The following is a 17,524-nucleotide window of genomic DNA, read 5'->3' as shown; positions in this document are numbered from 1 at the left end:
TGATAGGTCTGTAGTTTCCTGCATCCATTTTTTCTCCTTTTTTTGAAGATAGGAACTACTTCAGGTCTTTTCCAGTCCTCTGGTAGTTCCCCAATGCTCCAGGATCTTTGAAAGATATAGTTCAGTGGTTCTAAGATCATATCTGCCAGTTACTTCAGAACCTTGGAGTGTAGTCCATCTGGTCCTGGTGATTTGAACTCATCTAGGGTGGACAGGTGTTCACTTACATTTTTTTTTTGCCTATCTTAACTTGTGTTTCTAATCTGTTTTTTACGGTACTGTTTTTGATAGGTTGGACTGTTTTTTTCCCTTTGTGGAAATACGGATGCAAAAAATGAGTTTAGTAGTTCTGCTTTCTCCCTGTTGCTTGTCACCTTCTTGCCACTTTCTCCCACTAATGGACCAATCATTTCCTTAATTTTTTCTTGTTTTTTACATGTTGAAAGAAGCTTTTTTTTTGTTATTTTTGACTTTTATTGCAAGTCTTAGTTCATTTTGAGACTTAGTTTTCCTCACTTCATCTTTGCAGGCTTGAGCTATTTACTGATATTCTGCCTTAAATATTTCTCCAGAAAATCTGTGAATTTATTGCCAAGTAGTTCAGTCCCTTTCTTTGATGGATGCAAACCATCTCTTTTGTACACTTTTTCATTGGATCAACTGACAGAAATAGTTCTGTCTGGCATTTGATACACCTGTTCTGGTGTTCTGCTATGGATTTTTTTTATTCCATCCTTGATTATCAGTTGACCTTACAGTTAAAAGAAAGCAGTAAATAATTTTTTTTAAAAAAATCTTAGAGATAAAATTTTGGAATTTTCTGTTTAATATTTTAAACATATTTTCTTGGACTTGAAACTTTCCCCCCAAAGCTGCCCACTGGATTTCTTAGGATTTCAGCTCCACAGATTTAGAGGCAATTTTCTTATTATGAATTGTCAATCCTGTGTACATGAGCAATTTGGAGAAGGAAACTGTAGTATAAAACACACTACATTGTTAAAGAAAAGGATTGCACAGTATCATAATTGATTTCAGTTAATATTTTACTTCATCTTTGTTCTGTTTTCTAATAGATTTACAAAGAGGACAGATTCCTCCTAGATATTTTTCCATACTTAAATGTATAGCTATTCTAATATTAATATGTAACCATTCCACATAAAATAATTCATTTCTCAAAAAGAGAATATGAAATACACCTTGCTTCTTTTTACTTTCTGTCTCTTCACCACAGTAAGACAAGTCAATCTTACTTTTTTAAAATAACTAAAGTCACCTCAACCTTACTGATTTCAATTTACATAGTTTTATTTCCATTAGCTGACAATTTAATTATAAAACTTTTGATTATTCTGCTCTGAAGTTTTAATTTCCTATGAAAGTACTTTTTTAAAAAAATCCTCACAATATATCAATGTATCAGAAGAGAGCAGATATGTTGTTTTTGCTGTATCACACAGATTAGCTTTTCCAATAAACTTACAATTTACAGGTCAAAGTAACATTTTACATTTTTTTAAAATGTGGAATCAGATGATCTAATAAAACTTTTCAAATGAAGTTCTTACCTCTATTTTCCATGCAGCATATGAAATTTCTATACAATTCAGAAGTTAAAATTCTGTCACTTCTTATATATTATCCATTTTGACCAAGGTTCCTTTAAAAATACCCTCATTTTGGAAATGAGTTATATTATCTACATTTTCTAAAGCTTCTGGTTATATGATGAAAAGCCAAGCATTATCTAATAGTGCCTGGTCTGCTGTGTTGAATAATACTTCTGCAAATTTCTTAAATCTTCCACTATGCACAGGTTGCTTAAAGGAAACTTCAAAGTATTTCCTAAAAGTTTGCATGTATTGAGAAACCAAGTGATGAGTTTTTCCTATTGCTTTAAAAAAGAAGCACTAAAAATGTGTGGAAGGTATTTTCTATGGGTCTCTTGATTATTATTCACTTCTTATAGTTCTAAATATTCTAAAGGGACAAAATATGATTTATTCAGGGCAGAATTGATTCTGAGTACAGCTTCAAAGTCACAATCAACACTATAGTCCCAAATTATTTTGTGGCATGAAATGGAATTAAATGTTCCTCTCCCAAGTTTTTATATAACTTGGCCAATATTTCCTTTCTTCATCTTCCATCATTATTACCATGCATTAGTGGTACCTCCTATATTCTACTCTGAAAGATAACCAGCCCTGAAATTTAATGAATGTACAATAGTGATTCTCGGATCTTTCCTGTTCCTTTCTCTGTTGCTTAGTTGGGTTTTGTAAATTATAGGAATTGAGACAAATGTTATAAATATTAGTGTCTCCCCCTCTCCACAAAAAATGATGAAAAGCAAGTCAGAATTGTTGTATGTTGAAAAGACTACAAGTTTTGATGCTATATCTGGAGAAAAGTTAAAGTGTTGATCCAATTTGCTTATAGAATAGTAGTCTGACTTTTTACATATATGTGAAGGATGCATCTGTACTTGACAATTTAAACAATTCCATTATCATGCATTGGAATATGAATGTGAAAAAGACTTGTGATTATCTAGGAATGGATGCAGTTGGTGCGCAAGACATACTGTATATGTGTGAAATCCTCCACCCTCCATAGATGTCAGATTATGCACCAGCTATCCCATTGAGAATCAAAGATAACATGTCAACTGGCCCAATAGCTAAACCCAAAACCATTTTCTATTATTAGAGTTGAGTCAGAGCCAGTCTCTCTTGATCAAGACCCCCACCGCCTCCAGGCACTGGATTAACCCTGAAATGGTGTCATTTGCCCTGCCAGTAGTAGACATATATAACTAGGTATCATCTGCATACTGATTATACCTCACTCTGTGCTGTTGTATGGCCTTACTGAGCAATTTCATATTAACAAGAAGCCCAAAGCCTAAGGCAACCTACATTGTACAGACTTAGAGCTGGTTCCTCCTCCTACCAATTAGTAGTGGCCACAGAGGCAGGATGAGAACCTCTGCAGAAAAGGGCCTTTGACACCCATTTTTTATAGTCAGTCCAGAAAGATACCATGATTGATGGTACTGAAAGCTGCTAAGAGATCCAGAACAGTTGCACTGTGCCCATCCCAAGCCCTCCAAAGGCCATCCACAAGCATAAACAGTGCTCTCTTCATATGATACCCTAGCCTGAACCATATTTAAAAGGGTTCATATTATTCATCCAGGTCTCTCTATATCTGAAACCAATTTCTCTCCCAACAGTCTTCCATAAAAAGAGAAGGTTAGAGACTAGATTGAGTTTTTTTCCCAAAATAGTGGGGTCCAAGGACAGCCCCTTAAGAATGGGGCGCACCACCTTAAGACATATGAAGGTGAAGAGAAAGGGGAAGACCAAGGATTGAGATAATAAAATCCTCAAAAAGAGATGGATAAAAAGTTACAAAAATAAAAATCAATATATGAAGCAGTGTATGGATGATTCACAAAGATAAATAACCTTGGAAGGTGTTAATATGAAATAAGTTTAGCTAGATTTGTCTTATCCCATACCTTTAATTTTTTTATCTTACTGCTCTACTTAATGTTAGTAATCTTAAAATCCTAAAAGGGAATAGTGTAAATGGTGTTCTATATGTGTGTACATATGGATCAACTTCCCTTTTCTAGTGACTGAGAAACATTCTCTGTGCTTATAGAGGAGATTTGTATACCTGTTTCAAGTCATTAATGTTTTAAAACTGTCTCTTTGCATCGCTGCCACATACAAGTATTTCAGTACTGTGAGAGTTCTGTTTTGCATAGTATACACAGAGTAATGGATAAGTTTCCTTCTGAGTTCTGGAATGAGATTTGTACCATTATTTTATATTCTTTAGCATCACAGCACTGATGTTTTGGAATCACAGACGCTATTAATCAGCCTGCTTTCAAAAAGTGTGTTGTAGACTAGGGCAGAAAAAATAAAAGTTTGAAAAAATAAATAAAAAGATTGATATGTGTTTATAAGCATCGGAATAATGTCACCCCATTTAGAATGCACTTTGTATCATACAGCTGCCTTCAGAATAAATATTTAATCAAGAACATTTCGGGAATTGCCAGATGTTAAGTAGGATCTGTAAAAGACTTCAAGGGGTATTTTAATTATCCAGGGGTTGAATGTTCATTTGAGATTCTTTCTCTTACTTATTCTGTTAATTCCGTTAATGCTGATGTGGCTCCCCCAATATATATCTGGCATGGGGAAATCTCCACTCTCTTTCCAAAACATCTGCAGCAGGATTTTGACTGTATTTGCTGCTCCTCTTTTTTCTAGCATAACAATGTCCAAGATGTTTCTCATAGAGGATACAAAGTAGATAGTCAACTTCATGTATTGAATCATACCCCAGCTATGTAGTCATACAATTCTTTGCCACTTGATTTAGGTACATTTGCTCTGGATTTTGTCCTAAATTAGCATGGGTCATATATATGTTCTTTCCTGCTTTTGAACTTGCTGTTTAAAAATCTTCTTACATTTTTCCCTTGTTGTGCTGCAACATCTTAATCCCTCACTCAAGAATTGCCCAGGATTTACTTGGTTTTGAGACCCATTATTATTCATTTTTGGTAGAAAATATACTGCAGGTGTCCTCAACCCCCTGTCTGTGGACTGGTACCAATCAGTGATCTATTGAGAAGAGGGTCACGCAAGCGGTGGGCCAGTGTGTGAATCTCCATTCGTGCAAATAACATGTGCAGGAAACCATCCCCTTCCCACCTGCTGTTGGACCATGGAGCTGGAAAGATTGGGGACCAATGATATACTGCATCTTTTCAGTCATGCAGTTTCGGCTGATTCAACTATGTATTTTCTGATCTCTTTGAAAACTGGAGTTTCAGTTCTTCACGGTTATTTTATAGGTACAATGCTTTAAGAGCAAGCGTTGCAAAGTAAATTGTACACAATTCTAATTAGCTGTATAAGTTTGTTTTGTATGAAATTGTTTTACTTGCTTAATTTTTTCTGTTTCTTTTCTTTTTTTAGTAGTGCCTGTTCAAAGGTAAAGCAGACTATATATAGCAATGTTCAACCTTCAAATTCCAATTTGTTATGGGATCCTGAATTCATGTTGGATTTTATTGAGAATCCCTCTCTTTGCAACCTTAAATATTCAATGTTGGGCAAGATTCTGAGTGACAATGCACCAAGTCGCTATAGCTTTGTGTGTAATGCACTAATGAATGTCTGCATGGGCCATCAAGATGAAGACAGGTAAGGCTATTTTGCAAACATAAAGCTTCTTATTTAGGCAAATTTTGCAAGCACTGTACCCATTGGGGTCTGCAATGAGATCAAAAGAGGAGAGATAGATACAGCTATGCAAAACTAGATGTGTTTCTTTCATTTGTCATTGCATTTGTGCATACAAGAAGTGGGGCATGTATCATAACCTGCCATCTTGCTCTTGTACTTCACTTAGTCTCTTACAGCAGGTTTTCCTGCCGTGGGCTTCTTCCCTAATCTCTATCATTATAAGATGTGCTAACAATACTTCCTATAAGATTATAGCAAGAACAAAATTGGACATGAATAATTTTGGCATAAGAATTCAATCCTATAAATTTTATTTCAAAGATTAAAAAATGATGGAAGCAGACTGATTGGGCTAAGAGATTGCACCTCATTGGCAGGACCAGCTGCAGGGTTTGGTAGTTGAAGCACTGTGCTTTGGTGGTTCTCTCCTTTCTCAGAGGCTGAGTTCAGTCAGTGTTGACAATGGAGGGAGAATACAGTAGATCATGCCCTTGGCTCCTGTAATGGTATGTGAGATGACCTTAGGAAACAGGAGGAAGTGCTGCAGCCTGTACAACTATCATGCAAAATGTATCTCAGCCCACAGAAGGAAGAGGGGAGTGTGAAAAGTCACAGAAGGGACCCTAGAGATCTAATTTTCTGGAAAGTAAAAGTAAAAGAAGAAGAAGTACTTGCAATGTTCTATTAGTGTAAGTTATAATAAATGTATTCTTAGTACTCATAGTTTGTGCCTATTGTCTGGAGCACCCCAAAGGGCTGACAGCTTTTCTTGGTGGAGTGCCCCAGGGCTCTGTTCCTTTTTGTTCAATAACTACATGAAACAATTGGGTGAGACCATCAGTCAGTGTGGGTTCTGGTATCATCAATATGTGTATGTACAGTTGAACTCCAGGCAACTCAGGTGATGCTCTAATGCTTTGTCCCAGTGCCAAATTTTGCAGCTCTGGATGGAGAAGAACAGATTTAGACTTAGTCCTGCCAAGGACAGGTTGCTGTGGATTTTTGGTCCCTGGATTAGGGATTTTCCATCTTTATTCTTGGATGGGGTTCCCCTTCACCCATTCAACATTGCTGCAGAATCTAGGGACTATATTGGACTCACAGCTTCTATTTCAATGACAAGGAGGCTAAGAAGATCTTTGCACAACTTCAGCTTCATTTGGTCTGCTAGTTGGGCCTATTTTTGAATCAGTAGGTCCTGATAGTTGGTTATTCATGGCCTAGCCATTTCACAATTAAGCTGTTGTAATGCACTGCAATGGGGCTGTCCTTGAAGACTACTTAGCTGCAGCTGGGTCAGAATGATGCAGTGCAGGCAGACATCCATGTGACACTATTCCAATAGTTAACTGGTTGCCAACAGCTTCTGAGTAGAGTTCAGAGTGTGTTTATCACCCATAAAGTCCTTCAAAGCATAGATCCAGGATATCTCCTGTGGTCTCTGCCCATTTGGTACGCTTCGGTTCCCTCAATTAAGTGATGCCATTTATTGGGGACTAGAAGGTATGACTTTTCTGTCATGGTGTCTGCCATCAATACCTGGGAAGATCCTGGAAAAGATAATCAAACAACGAATCAACGAACACCTAGAGGCAAACAAAGTCATTACTAAAAGCCAACATGGGTTTGTCAAAAACAGATCATGCCAGACAAATCATACTGCATTCTTTGACCAAGTGACAAAATTAGTGGATCAGAGGACTGCTGTGGACATAATTTACTTGGACTTCAGTAAGGCATTTGATAAAGTAGATCACAACCTACTACTTGACAAGATAGAAAAATGTGGGGTAGACAGAACCACCACCAGATGGATCCGTAGCTGGCTGACCGGCCGTACTCAGCGAGTGGTCCTCAATGGAACTGCAACTATATGGAGGGAAGTGTGTAGTGGGGTGCCCCAGGGCTCTGTTCTGGGCCCAGTACTCTTCAACATCTTCATCAACGATTTGGATGAAGGGATAGATGGGGAACTCATCAAATTTGCAGATGACACCAAGCTGGCAGGAATAGCCAACACTCCAGAAGACAGGCTTCAGATACAGAAGGATCTGGACAGACTTGAACACTGGGCACTAACTAACAAAATGAAATTCAATGGTGAAAAAAGCAAGGTTCTACATTTAGGCAAGAAAAACAAAATGCACAAGAACAGCATAGGTGGCACCATGCTCAATAGTAGTAACTGTGAGAGGGACCTCGGAGTCCTAGTAGACAATCACCTAAATATGAGCCAGCCGTGTGCTGCAGCTGCCAAAAAGGCCAACACAGTGCTAGGCTGCATTAACAGAGGATAGAATCAAGATCACGTGAAGTATTAATACCACTTTACAATGCCTTGGTAAGGCCACACTTGGAATACTGCATCCAGTTTTGGTCACCACGATGTAAAAAAGATGTTGAGACTCTAGAAAGAGTACAGAGAAGAGCAAACAAAGATGATTAGGGGACTGGAGGCTAAAACATATAAGGAACGGTTGCTAGAATTGGGTATGTCTAGTTTAACGAAGAGAAGGACAAGGGGGGACATGATAGCAGTATTCCAATATCTCAGGGGCTGCCATAAAAAAGAGGGAATTAAGCTATTTTCCAAAGCACCTGAAGGCAGGACAAGAAGCAATGGGTGGAAACTAATCAAGGAGAGAAGCAACCTAGAACTAAGGAGAAACTTCCTGACAGTGAGAACAATTAATCAGTGGAACAGCTTGCCTCCAGAAGCAGTATATGCTCCAACACTGGAAGTTTTTAAGAAGAGACTGGACAGCCATTTGTCCGAAATGGTTTAGGGTTTCCTGCCCGAGCAGGGGGTTGGACTAGATGACCTCCAAGGTCCCTTCCAACTTTACTACTATTACTACTATTACTTTCTAGAATGATATTTTCCCTGAGAGGTGTTTATATCCCACTCTACTGGTGGTGTTCCACAAGTTTTTAAAAACCTGGCTTCTCCCAGGACTTAGAATAGGATGTTTGTGAAGCTCTGGCTGGTTGGTTCTACAGTTTGTCCAGATGTTTAGGTTCTTTTGTTAAATTTAAATTTACTGACAAAGAATTAAAAGGAGACTAGTATAGCTATTTCAAGCTATTTAGCTCTCATCAGCAACCATACCCTTCTGAGATTCAAACTAGCTGATGAGAGCTAAATAGCTCGAAATAGCTATACTAGTCTCCCTTTAATTCTTTGCCAGTAAATTTAAATTTAACACAGAAATAGTCTGTCACAGAAGTGATTGCCTGCGAAGGCTCCTGGATTGGAACTGAAAGGTGAAAGTGGAAGCAGTGTGTTCCATCCCATATTTGGGGTAGACCAGGTTGCCCTGATAGACCGGTCTCACCAGAAAACACTTTAGGTTGTTTTGTTTTCCTATTTTACATGTAAGCTGCACAGAATTATTCTGGAGTCAAATGGGTTCTAAATCTACCAAATAAATAAGTAATAGTTTTAACAATCCTTCTTCCAAATTCTGAATGTTGTAATCATGCTACTGTTATAGTATAATATGATACATTTGCTTTTTTATATATATATATATATATATTGTCAAAATAATGATCACCAAGAGAATATCTATCAAAAATAGAATTTAATCCACCAAGCTTTCGTCAAATACATTTGACATCGTCAGGATTAAAAGGCAAACGCCGGGGGAAGTCTTATATACAGTTGTTTAATGCCTGTTTCCGGCTCCTGGAGCGTGTCATCGGCCCCAGCTGATCGAGTTGAGTCCCAAGTACACGCCCCACATCAGCACCTATCCTCTTTCCATTGCTAATTTGCATTCTGTCATACGTTACTCCATTAGCTGTTTCAGGGTTGGTCCGGTTGGGGGTCAGGATCTTTTCTCCTCCCCTGCTCATATCTTTTTGAAGGAAAATCATGCATGGAGAATGTCCTTGATGATGCAAAACTTTCCAACAATTCTATCATTGATTAGGTCCATAAATTCTAAATACTAATGTGCTTTGTGTGCTTTAGCTAACCATAAGGAAGGAACCTAGCATGTCTTATGGCTTAACTTGATATATGAAACCAATCACTATAAGTCATTCAACCAACAATAAATTAAAATAAAACTTTGTCTTAGCATGCTGCTAAGAAATTGATATACCCCAGATATTAGAAATTGCATTTTCACTTAAAGTTCATGTATCTTCCTGTAAGGTACTGTGGTATAGCTATTATAAGACATCAGATTGTCCAGCAATGTTGCAGTCTCTTGAATTTCAGACAGAGGACTAATTCTTCTAACTCTGAAAATTATTAAATAATCCATCTATTTGATAATTGGGTGATGATATTTTAAGAAGACTTTTTAAATAGCTTATACCCAGAATTAATTTAAATCATATATTTTAACTCCTTATATTTTACATTGACCCAAGCATATTTATTTTTCTCTTCTCCTCTCCATGTTTATTTTATATAAATATATTAATAAAAAAATAAATGTGTTTGGTTGCAGACCACTGATATGGCAAATATTTGATTGCCATTAAACTGTTACTTTTTACTTTGTTAGCATGGTTTTTTAAATTTATTTTTGTCTCCTAGAATTAATGATATTGCCAACTTGTGTGCAGAGTTAACTGCTTGCTGTACAGTGCTAAGTTCAGAGTGGTTAGGAGTCTTGAAAGCCCTTTGCTGTTCTTCAAATCATGTCTGGGGATTTAATGATCTTCTCTGCAGTGTGGATGTAAGTGCAAAAAATGCAATTAAAATAATAAGTCTGATTTTTGTTTTGCATGGTGAATATTTGTAGCTTTCCTGCATAATAAAAAAGGCATATAATTCTTTGATATTATACTTCTTATACATAACACAAATACTAGTTGTTAATTTACATGAGTTGTTCCTACAGTGTTTTGTGTTTTCCACTGGTTTCACAAGAGATTTCAGGAGAGATTCTACCTGATAGTTGAGCATAAAGGAAAGCAATAGTTTGAGAAACCTGCAACTGTTCATTGAAACCCAAGGACTTTTCTCTGTAAAACTGTTAACACTGAATTATGCCCATGAAATTAGGGTAGCATTTTATCAATACCTTTATTCTCCTGGTTTGGGGAATAATTCCCTATTGGCAAGGTAACTGAATCAAGGTATCTTGTCTTGCACAATATTATAATAAAGTGCAGTAGAACAAGCATAGTCTGGTGGCAGCTGGATATATCTATCTGTTTTGTTAATTATGACCTTAGCTACTAAACACTGTTACTTTTGCCTTGAATTGTATTACCTCTGTACAGCAATGGTGACTTCACATTTTCAGACCGCTGACTTGCTGGGATCATAGAAAGTTAAAAACCAGCAACTGATATATTATGGCACAGAATCAGGGAAGGGTAGATCAATCAATAGAAAGAAATAGAAAACCATACTTCTACATAATTAGATCTATGTAAAAAATACAATGTTTTTCTACTAGCAAATTACCCAACAGAAATATTGACCCTGGGTTTTTCTTTTTCTTTTTTTCTTTTTCTTTTAAGGTGAGTGATCTGTCATTCCATGATTCATTGGCTACCTTTGTTGCAATACTGATAGCTCGTCAATGTTTTTTCCTTGAGGATGTAGTTCAACACGTAGCTCTTCCTTCTTTACTTACAGCAGGTAAGATTTCGAGGTGTATTAAAACAGTAAGACTCCCCACTTCTTTGGGAGAAAGATTTGCTAAGATTGTTTGTAGAATAACCTATTTGCCCACTAACTATCTCTTTGGCCTAGAAAGCAAAGCATTTTATCTTTTTTGCATTTATAAATTGAACATGTATTTTTATTACCATTTTATCTGTGATTTCCTATTTCTGCCGTCAAATATTAATTTTGCTTTGGACTTTGTTACAGTGTATAACTGAAACTAACTGAACTGTTAGTTTCACACTCATGGTATTGTTACCTTTGAATTTTTATAAATTCATATGATCTTACATCTTGCATTATGTTTACTTGAAACCACTTCTTAGAGTCTCACACAAATTCATATTTAGCTTTTTAAATATCTATTCTGTATTTTCCAGTTTTCCCATTGTTATTTCCCATAATCTTTCCTCGTACATCCAAAATTTGTGTGTTTTTACAATTTTTTTTCAATCATGTATTTCACATTTCTCATTTTTCTTCATAAATTGTCAGTATCTATCAAATCTTCAAAATAGATTCAACATGTTAAATCAGTGCCCCCCCCCCAATCTTTTGGGCACCAGGGACCGATTCCATGAAAAGAGTTTTTTTCCATGGACTGGAGGCGGCTTGGTTTCACATGCTACCTGCATCCCACAGATGGGGCCCTGTTTGTTTGTGCGGCTCAGTTTTTAGCATCCCACGGGCTGGTGTTGGTCCATGACCGGGGGTTGGGAACCCCTGTGTTAAATAATAGCTTAAATCTTTTCTTATTTTATATAAAGGTGAAATGTTAAACTAGAAAAAATAGATAACAAAACAGAATTAAAATATATTTATAAAAAAGTCTTTATAAAAAAACTTTATTTTGCGGAATATTTGATATAGTAAGAATTTCCTCAGCACTGATATGTGAAAGCCTTATTTTTTATTTTTGTTTTATTCCAATGTTTAAAATTAGTTTCAAGATTTTTTTCAGATGGCACTAAAGATGACAATTTATTTTTCTATGATATAATGATAAAGTGGTACCCTTTTCTTAGCTTGTGGGGATCCAGATGCTGAGCCAGGGGCAAGAATGACTTGCCGGCTTCTTCTACATCTCTTCCAAACACCCAAGATCTCCCTTTTGTCAAGTGGTAAGAACTCCAAATTCATTTCCTCTCTTAAGTACAATAGTTTTTGTGCCACTGAAACAGAAATCAGTATTCCTAAAGAATATTGTTCTCTTTTTACACAGAAAAATGTTTCCCAGGAATTCGATCATCTTGTGATCGCCGCCTTTTAAGTGCTGCTCACAACAGCATAGAAGTGGGAGCAGTATTTGCTGTTTTGAAAGCAATTCTTATGCTTGGTATGATCATGCTTTAAAGTTCTTCATGTACATGTTTACTTTGAAGCTAGGCATATGGTCCTCAGAGGGATAGAGAATTCTTTATTGGCCAAGTGTGGTTAGACACACAAGAATGTTATCTCCGGTGCATAAGCTCTGAGTGTACATACAAATATACAGTGTACATATATACATACAGTGTACATACAAACATAAGCTCTCAGTGTACATAAACTCTCAGTGTATATACAAACAATAAACTGATAAATTATAAGATACCAATAGGAGAAGGTAATAGGAAAGATGAGAAGGATGATACTAATACAGCCCTACTACATAGGGAGACAGTGCTATGGGAATTAGGTATTTAGCAGAGTAATGGCATGGGGGAAAAACTGTCTTTGTGTCTAGTTGTTTGGACATGCAATGAGATTTACTCCCACATATACATTCAGACATTTACTGAAAACCTGATAAATTATAAACTTGAAACTTTTCTAGGAAATGAATCATGGTGTCAGAAACATCTTCCAGGATGAATCATAGATTAATAAAAGTACAAATGGGAGCTAGTATAGGATACTGTATAAGATGATCTGGAAAGTATGGTTAAACTATTGGGTAGGCTGTAGGGGAAGAGCAGGCAGAACTGGGAAGAGGAGTTATGGTCCTGATCCTTTGCGCTTGACACAGCCCAATGGAGACCAAGTTGAAGCCCCACTTGCCCACAGATATCAGTGTTGGCTTTGGGCCAATCCCTACCTCTTAGCTCAACCTAAGAATTAAGTTATTGTACTGGCTAAAAACAAAGGGGTATCCTCCATTTACATTTAAGCTCCTAGAAAAAAAGACAGATGTAAAATTAATAGCTAAATAACATGTTTACCAATCAGTATTTTTCCTCTCTAGTAATATAAATTCACTTTTAATGTGTTTGCTTATTAAAGTACATAATTTTGGTGTTGTAGGGCATTGTTTCTTATTTGCTTTAAGATAAAATTTAAAAATGTTTATCTTATATATCTGTAAGAACTCTAGGGACCAGGCAAATTATATCATACTATAGCATACATAATTGAAGAAATGTTTATTAGACTAACTTTTCTAAAAGAATAGAAATAATATACCAACAACTTCTAAAACTGGAAGTAGCATTAAGCAAAAACAAATTAAGAGGGCACTTAGGTGAAAGCCAAACTATATTAAAGGACTAATAAACCTTTTCATCTTTTTAACTATTCCTACAATATAGGAGATGCTGAAATTGGAAGCAACAATATTCCCTCCTTGAAAAATTCAGATTACTCAGTACAAAGATTACTGGAAGATCTAAATGATGATGAGATATGGGAAGCTACTTCAAAGACTTTGTATGGAAAAGCCATTTCCATAGAAACTGCTACTCTCAGTGAATATGCTAGATATGTACTAAGAAGCATTTGTCAGCAGGTAACACTGGTCTTCGTTTTCCTTTATTATTGTGTACATAGACATAATTTTGCAAAGGTAACATTGTTGCCATACTCCAGGGATTGTGAAAGTTGGTGACTGCAGGCTTTTTGTGTTGTGCATTGGTCTGTGTCTCCATGTGGAATTGAAGCAGTTACTCTTGCCAGTATATTCTAATAAATGTGAATAGGATCAATGTGGAGTAACTGTTGGAGTAGGACCAAAGACAATTGGTTTCCAATCTCTATTCAGCCATGACCAGTCTCTGTTTTATAGCCTAAACTGGGGCTAAGAGTATTATGATGATATAATGCCATGATGTATGCATTTTAACTCTTGCAAAGAAAGGTGAGATATGAATATATTAGATGCAATAACTACAACACTGAAAAATCATATTTTATTCAAAATTATTTCAAACCATGTATATAGTGGAAATGACTACTATATTTGTGTTCAAGTCAGTTCTTCAGTATAAGTACTGAAGTTACAATGCAAGATGAAGTTAGACTCATTTTTTGCCATAAAGAAGTAATATCCAGTATGAACTCCATACACAGTTAAGTTTGGCTTTGACTTTTGTACTGATGCTTATTCTCCACCAAATTCTTTTGGTAGGAATGGGTGGGGGAACACTGCTTAAAAGAACCTGAGAGGCTATGTACTGACAAAGATCTTATCCTGGATCCAGTTCTCTCCAACAAACAAGCACAGAAATTGTTGCAGCTTATCTGTTACCCTCACAGTATTAAAGAATGTTTGGAAGGAGACAATCCTCAGAGACAACACATCAAGCGCATTCTTCAGGTAACCACATTTAAAATGAATTTATTTTAGCTTAGATAAGAAAGAAGTTTGTGTTTGATTTGCTTTTTTGTTGCATTATTGTTGCTTACCTTTTTTCTAAATGAAGTGAACACTTGGATTATTGTTTCATAATTATTCATAGCATTTACACTTAGACTTATATACTGCTTCATAATGCTTTACAGCCCTCTCTAAGTGGTTTACAGAGTCAGCATATTGCCCCCAATAATCTGTGTCCTCACTTTACCAACCTCGGAAGGACCTTGAGCCCATCAGGATCAAACTCCAGGCTGTGGACAGAGTTAGCTTGCAATACTGCATTCTAACCACCAGGAGTTGTTAAATAGAAACTGTGTGCAATTATAAAGGTGAAATAATTGATTCACAGAATGGAAGGGTTGAAAGGGACCTTGGAGAATTAGCCAAATTGCCTCAGTCTGGGAATCTGCTATGGTAATACAGACTTTCTGACCATCATGGTCTGGCCCCTATTTAAATACTTCTTGTATTTAGGACAATTGTAGGACAATCTTTTTGATTGTTGTTTTTTGGATGCAATTAAGTTTGTCAGTATCTTCGCTAAAATTTGGGTGCTCAGAACTATACACTATATTCTAGATATAACCTGTTATAATATTTCTATTGCTTTTGGGGAGAGAAGGACAGCATCATTGTTGTGATGATCCATTTTTTTATTCATGTAATATGGCCTACAATTTTTCTCCAATGCATCCTGGATCAAGCTGGAAAAATACGTTGAGTGGCATACTACAAGGCTCTCTTTTAGGCCCAGTGCTATTCAACATATTTATATATAAGTGGTGGGGCTTATCTCCAAGGAGGATGAGACAGCCTAACAGGATGAAGCGGAGCGGTTGCTCTTGTGGTGCAGAGACAATAATTTGGTTCTCAACACAACTAAGACCAAGGAGCTTATAGTAGATTACAGGAGGAATAAATCAGACATTCAGCCCCTGATCATCAGCAGAGACTGTGTGAAGCAGGTGGCAAGCTTTAGGTTTCTGGGTGTTACCATAAAGGAGCACTGACCTGGAGTGCTCATGTTATAGCATTGGTTAAGAAGGCCCAACAGAGATTATACTGTATTTCTTGAGACTTCTCAGGAAACAACAACTGAATGAAAAACTGCTGGTGACCTTCTACCATTGCTCGATAGAGAGCATTTTTACCCATTGCATTTGTGTGTGGTTTGCTTGCTGCACAATAGCAGATAGGAAAGCACTCCAGAGATTCATTACTATTGCCCAGAGGATTATTGGCTGCCCTTTCTTCCCTCCCTGAACGAACTGTACAGTTCCCATTGTCTTAGGAAAGCTCAAAATATTCTTAAAGACTCATCTCGGACATTCTTTTTTTGAACTATTACCACCTGGCAGATGATACGGAATAATAAAGACAAATAGGCTGAAAAATATCCAGAGCTGTAACCATATTAAATACCACTGTATACTGCAACACTGAAGTGCAATATTAGGGGCAGTGCAATGGTGAATAGAATGTGAAGGATGTATGTATATAATGTATGTTCTTATTTGTGGTTTTTACTTGTGTGTAGTGTGCACTGTGGACAGCACTTAATTTTGTTGTGAGTTATACAATGACAATAAAGATTATTCTATTCTATTCTATTCTATTCTATTGGATGAAGAAACAGAAAATAAGATTATCACATCTGCAGGGAATGCAGAGATGGGTGCGGGTGGGAAGAGAAACATCATTTTGAGAAAATTATACAACTCAAGAGGATAAAAGATTGAAACAATCAGAAGAAACTAGCAAGTTGAATTTTCACAGCAAGAAATACAAAGTCCTGCATTTGAACATAGAAACTCAAAAGCATATGTACAGATGGCATTCCCATTGTTAAACTAGATTTGAATGGAAGACAAACTTTGATCAAATGTATATTGCTATAAGGTCATATTTCCCTTCTCTAGCCCTGTTTTCTCAATTTAATCCACCCACAGAATTCCACCAGCAGGAATTAACAAAATTAGCTATATCTAATATACATCTATAACAAAATATTTCATGTGACATAATAAAACCATATATCAACTTATTGATGAGAATAATAATTTTAGAAATGTTATGAAGAACAAAATTCTCCTCCATTTTTTGATTCAGAATATAGACCAGTGGATTCTTAGACAGTCATGGCTGGAACTTCAACTAATGATTAAACAGTGTCTGAAGGAACCTGTGAGTATTTCTTGCTTTCTTTTTAATTAATCATGTACCTTTACAAAATAACATAGTGTATGAGCAAACATACCATGAATGTGCTAGTTTACTTATGTTTTACTGTAGGGTTCTGGGTCTGTGGCTGAAATGAACAGCTTGTTGGATAATATTGCAAAGGCGACAATTGAAGTGTTTCAGCAATCTGCTGATCTAAACAATAACTCTAACTCTGGTATAGGCCTCTTCAATCCAAACTCTCTTGGAAATGCTGACACACATATCACAAGGCAGAACTGTAAAAAGACATTCCTAAGGTAATGTAATCAATCAGAATTGGTAATGAGGAAATTATGTACACTTTTTTTAAAAACAGAAACACTTGAGAGGGATCTACTCACAAAGGCTGCTGCTGAATAATTGTGGGTTTTTCCCTCTGAGAAATATAGTGTGCTGAACCAGAAAACTTCATGGAATACTAATTTCTTTTGCATGCAAAAACTATTGCCTCCAAGGAGTACCTGGGCATGCAAGAATTTCTTCATTCTCTTGATCGTTTACTAAATACACACTAAAGAGGATAAACACAGTGTTAGCTGCAGGTTAAATAAATACTTTGATTCAATGAATTAAGAATTTAATAATGTTTCTCTGATTTAAAAATAAAATAGGTTGTTGAAATTAAGAAAATTTTATTTTAAAAGAACCTAAGCTGCAAATTAGACTTGATTCTCAGTGAACTCTATTATTTTTTAACTTTATGGAAAATAATTATTGGTTTAAGTTGAGATATAATTTCTTTATTTTTCATTTCTAACAAGTGCATCCTTAATTGGA

The 17,524-nt window shown here is 36.2% G+C and overlaps 1 protein-coding gene across 7 annotated transcripts in view; it reads left to right on the top strand.

Annotated features, from left to right (window-relative positions):
* MED12L (mediator complex subunit 12L) overlaps positions 1 to 17,524 on the top strand; it is a 167,569-nt gene that overhangs the window by 119,597 nt on the left and 30,448 nt on the right. For all 7 annotated transcript variants that reach the window (XM_039357963.1, XM_039357964.1, XM_039357961.1 and 4 more), the window contains 9 exons: positions 5,010 to 5,237; positions 9,832 to 9,973; positions 10,767 to 10,887; positions 11,940 to 12,035; positions 12,137 to 12,250; positions 13,482 to 13,678; positions 14,297 to 14,485; positions 16,634 to 16,708; positions 16,817 to 17,004. In XM_039357963.1, coding sequence (XP_039213897.1) covers positions 5,010 to 5,237; positions 9,832 to 9,973; positions 10,767 to 10,887; positions 11,940 to 12,035; positions 12,137 to 12,250; positions 13,482 to 13,678; positions 14,297 to 14,485; positions 16,634 to 16,708; positions 16,817 to 17,004 — 1,350 coding nt within the window. The remainder of the gene's footprint in view (positions 1 to 5,009; positions 5,238 to 9,831; positions 9,974 to 10,766; positions 10,888 to 11,939; positions 12,036 to 12,136; positions 12,251 to 13,481; positions 13,679 to 14,296; positions 14,486 to 16,633; positions 16,709 to 16,816; positions 17,005 to 17,524) is intronic.

This window comes from Crotalus tigris, unplaced genomic scaffold, assembly GCF_016545835.1.
Source record: "Crotalus tigris isolate CLP2741 ecotype Arizona unplaced genomic scaffold, ASM1654583v1 scf7180000018970.2248101, whole genome shotgun sequence".
NCBI classification, from domain to species: domain Eukaryota; kingdom Metazoa; phylum Chordata; class Lepidosauria; order Squamata; family Viperidae; genus Crotalus; species Crotalus tigris.
This window is presented reverse-complemented; position numbering and strand designations above follow the sequence as displayed.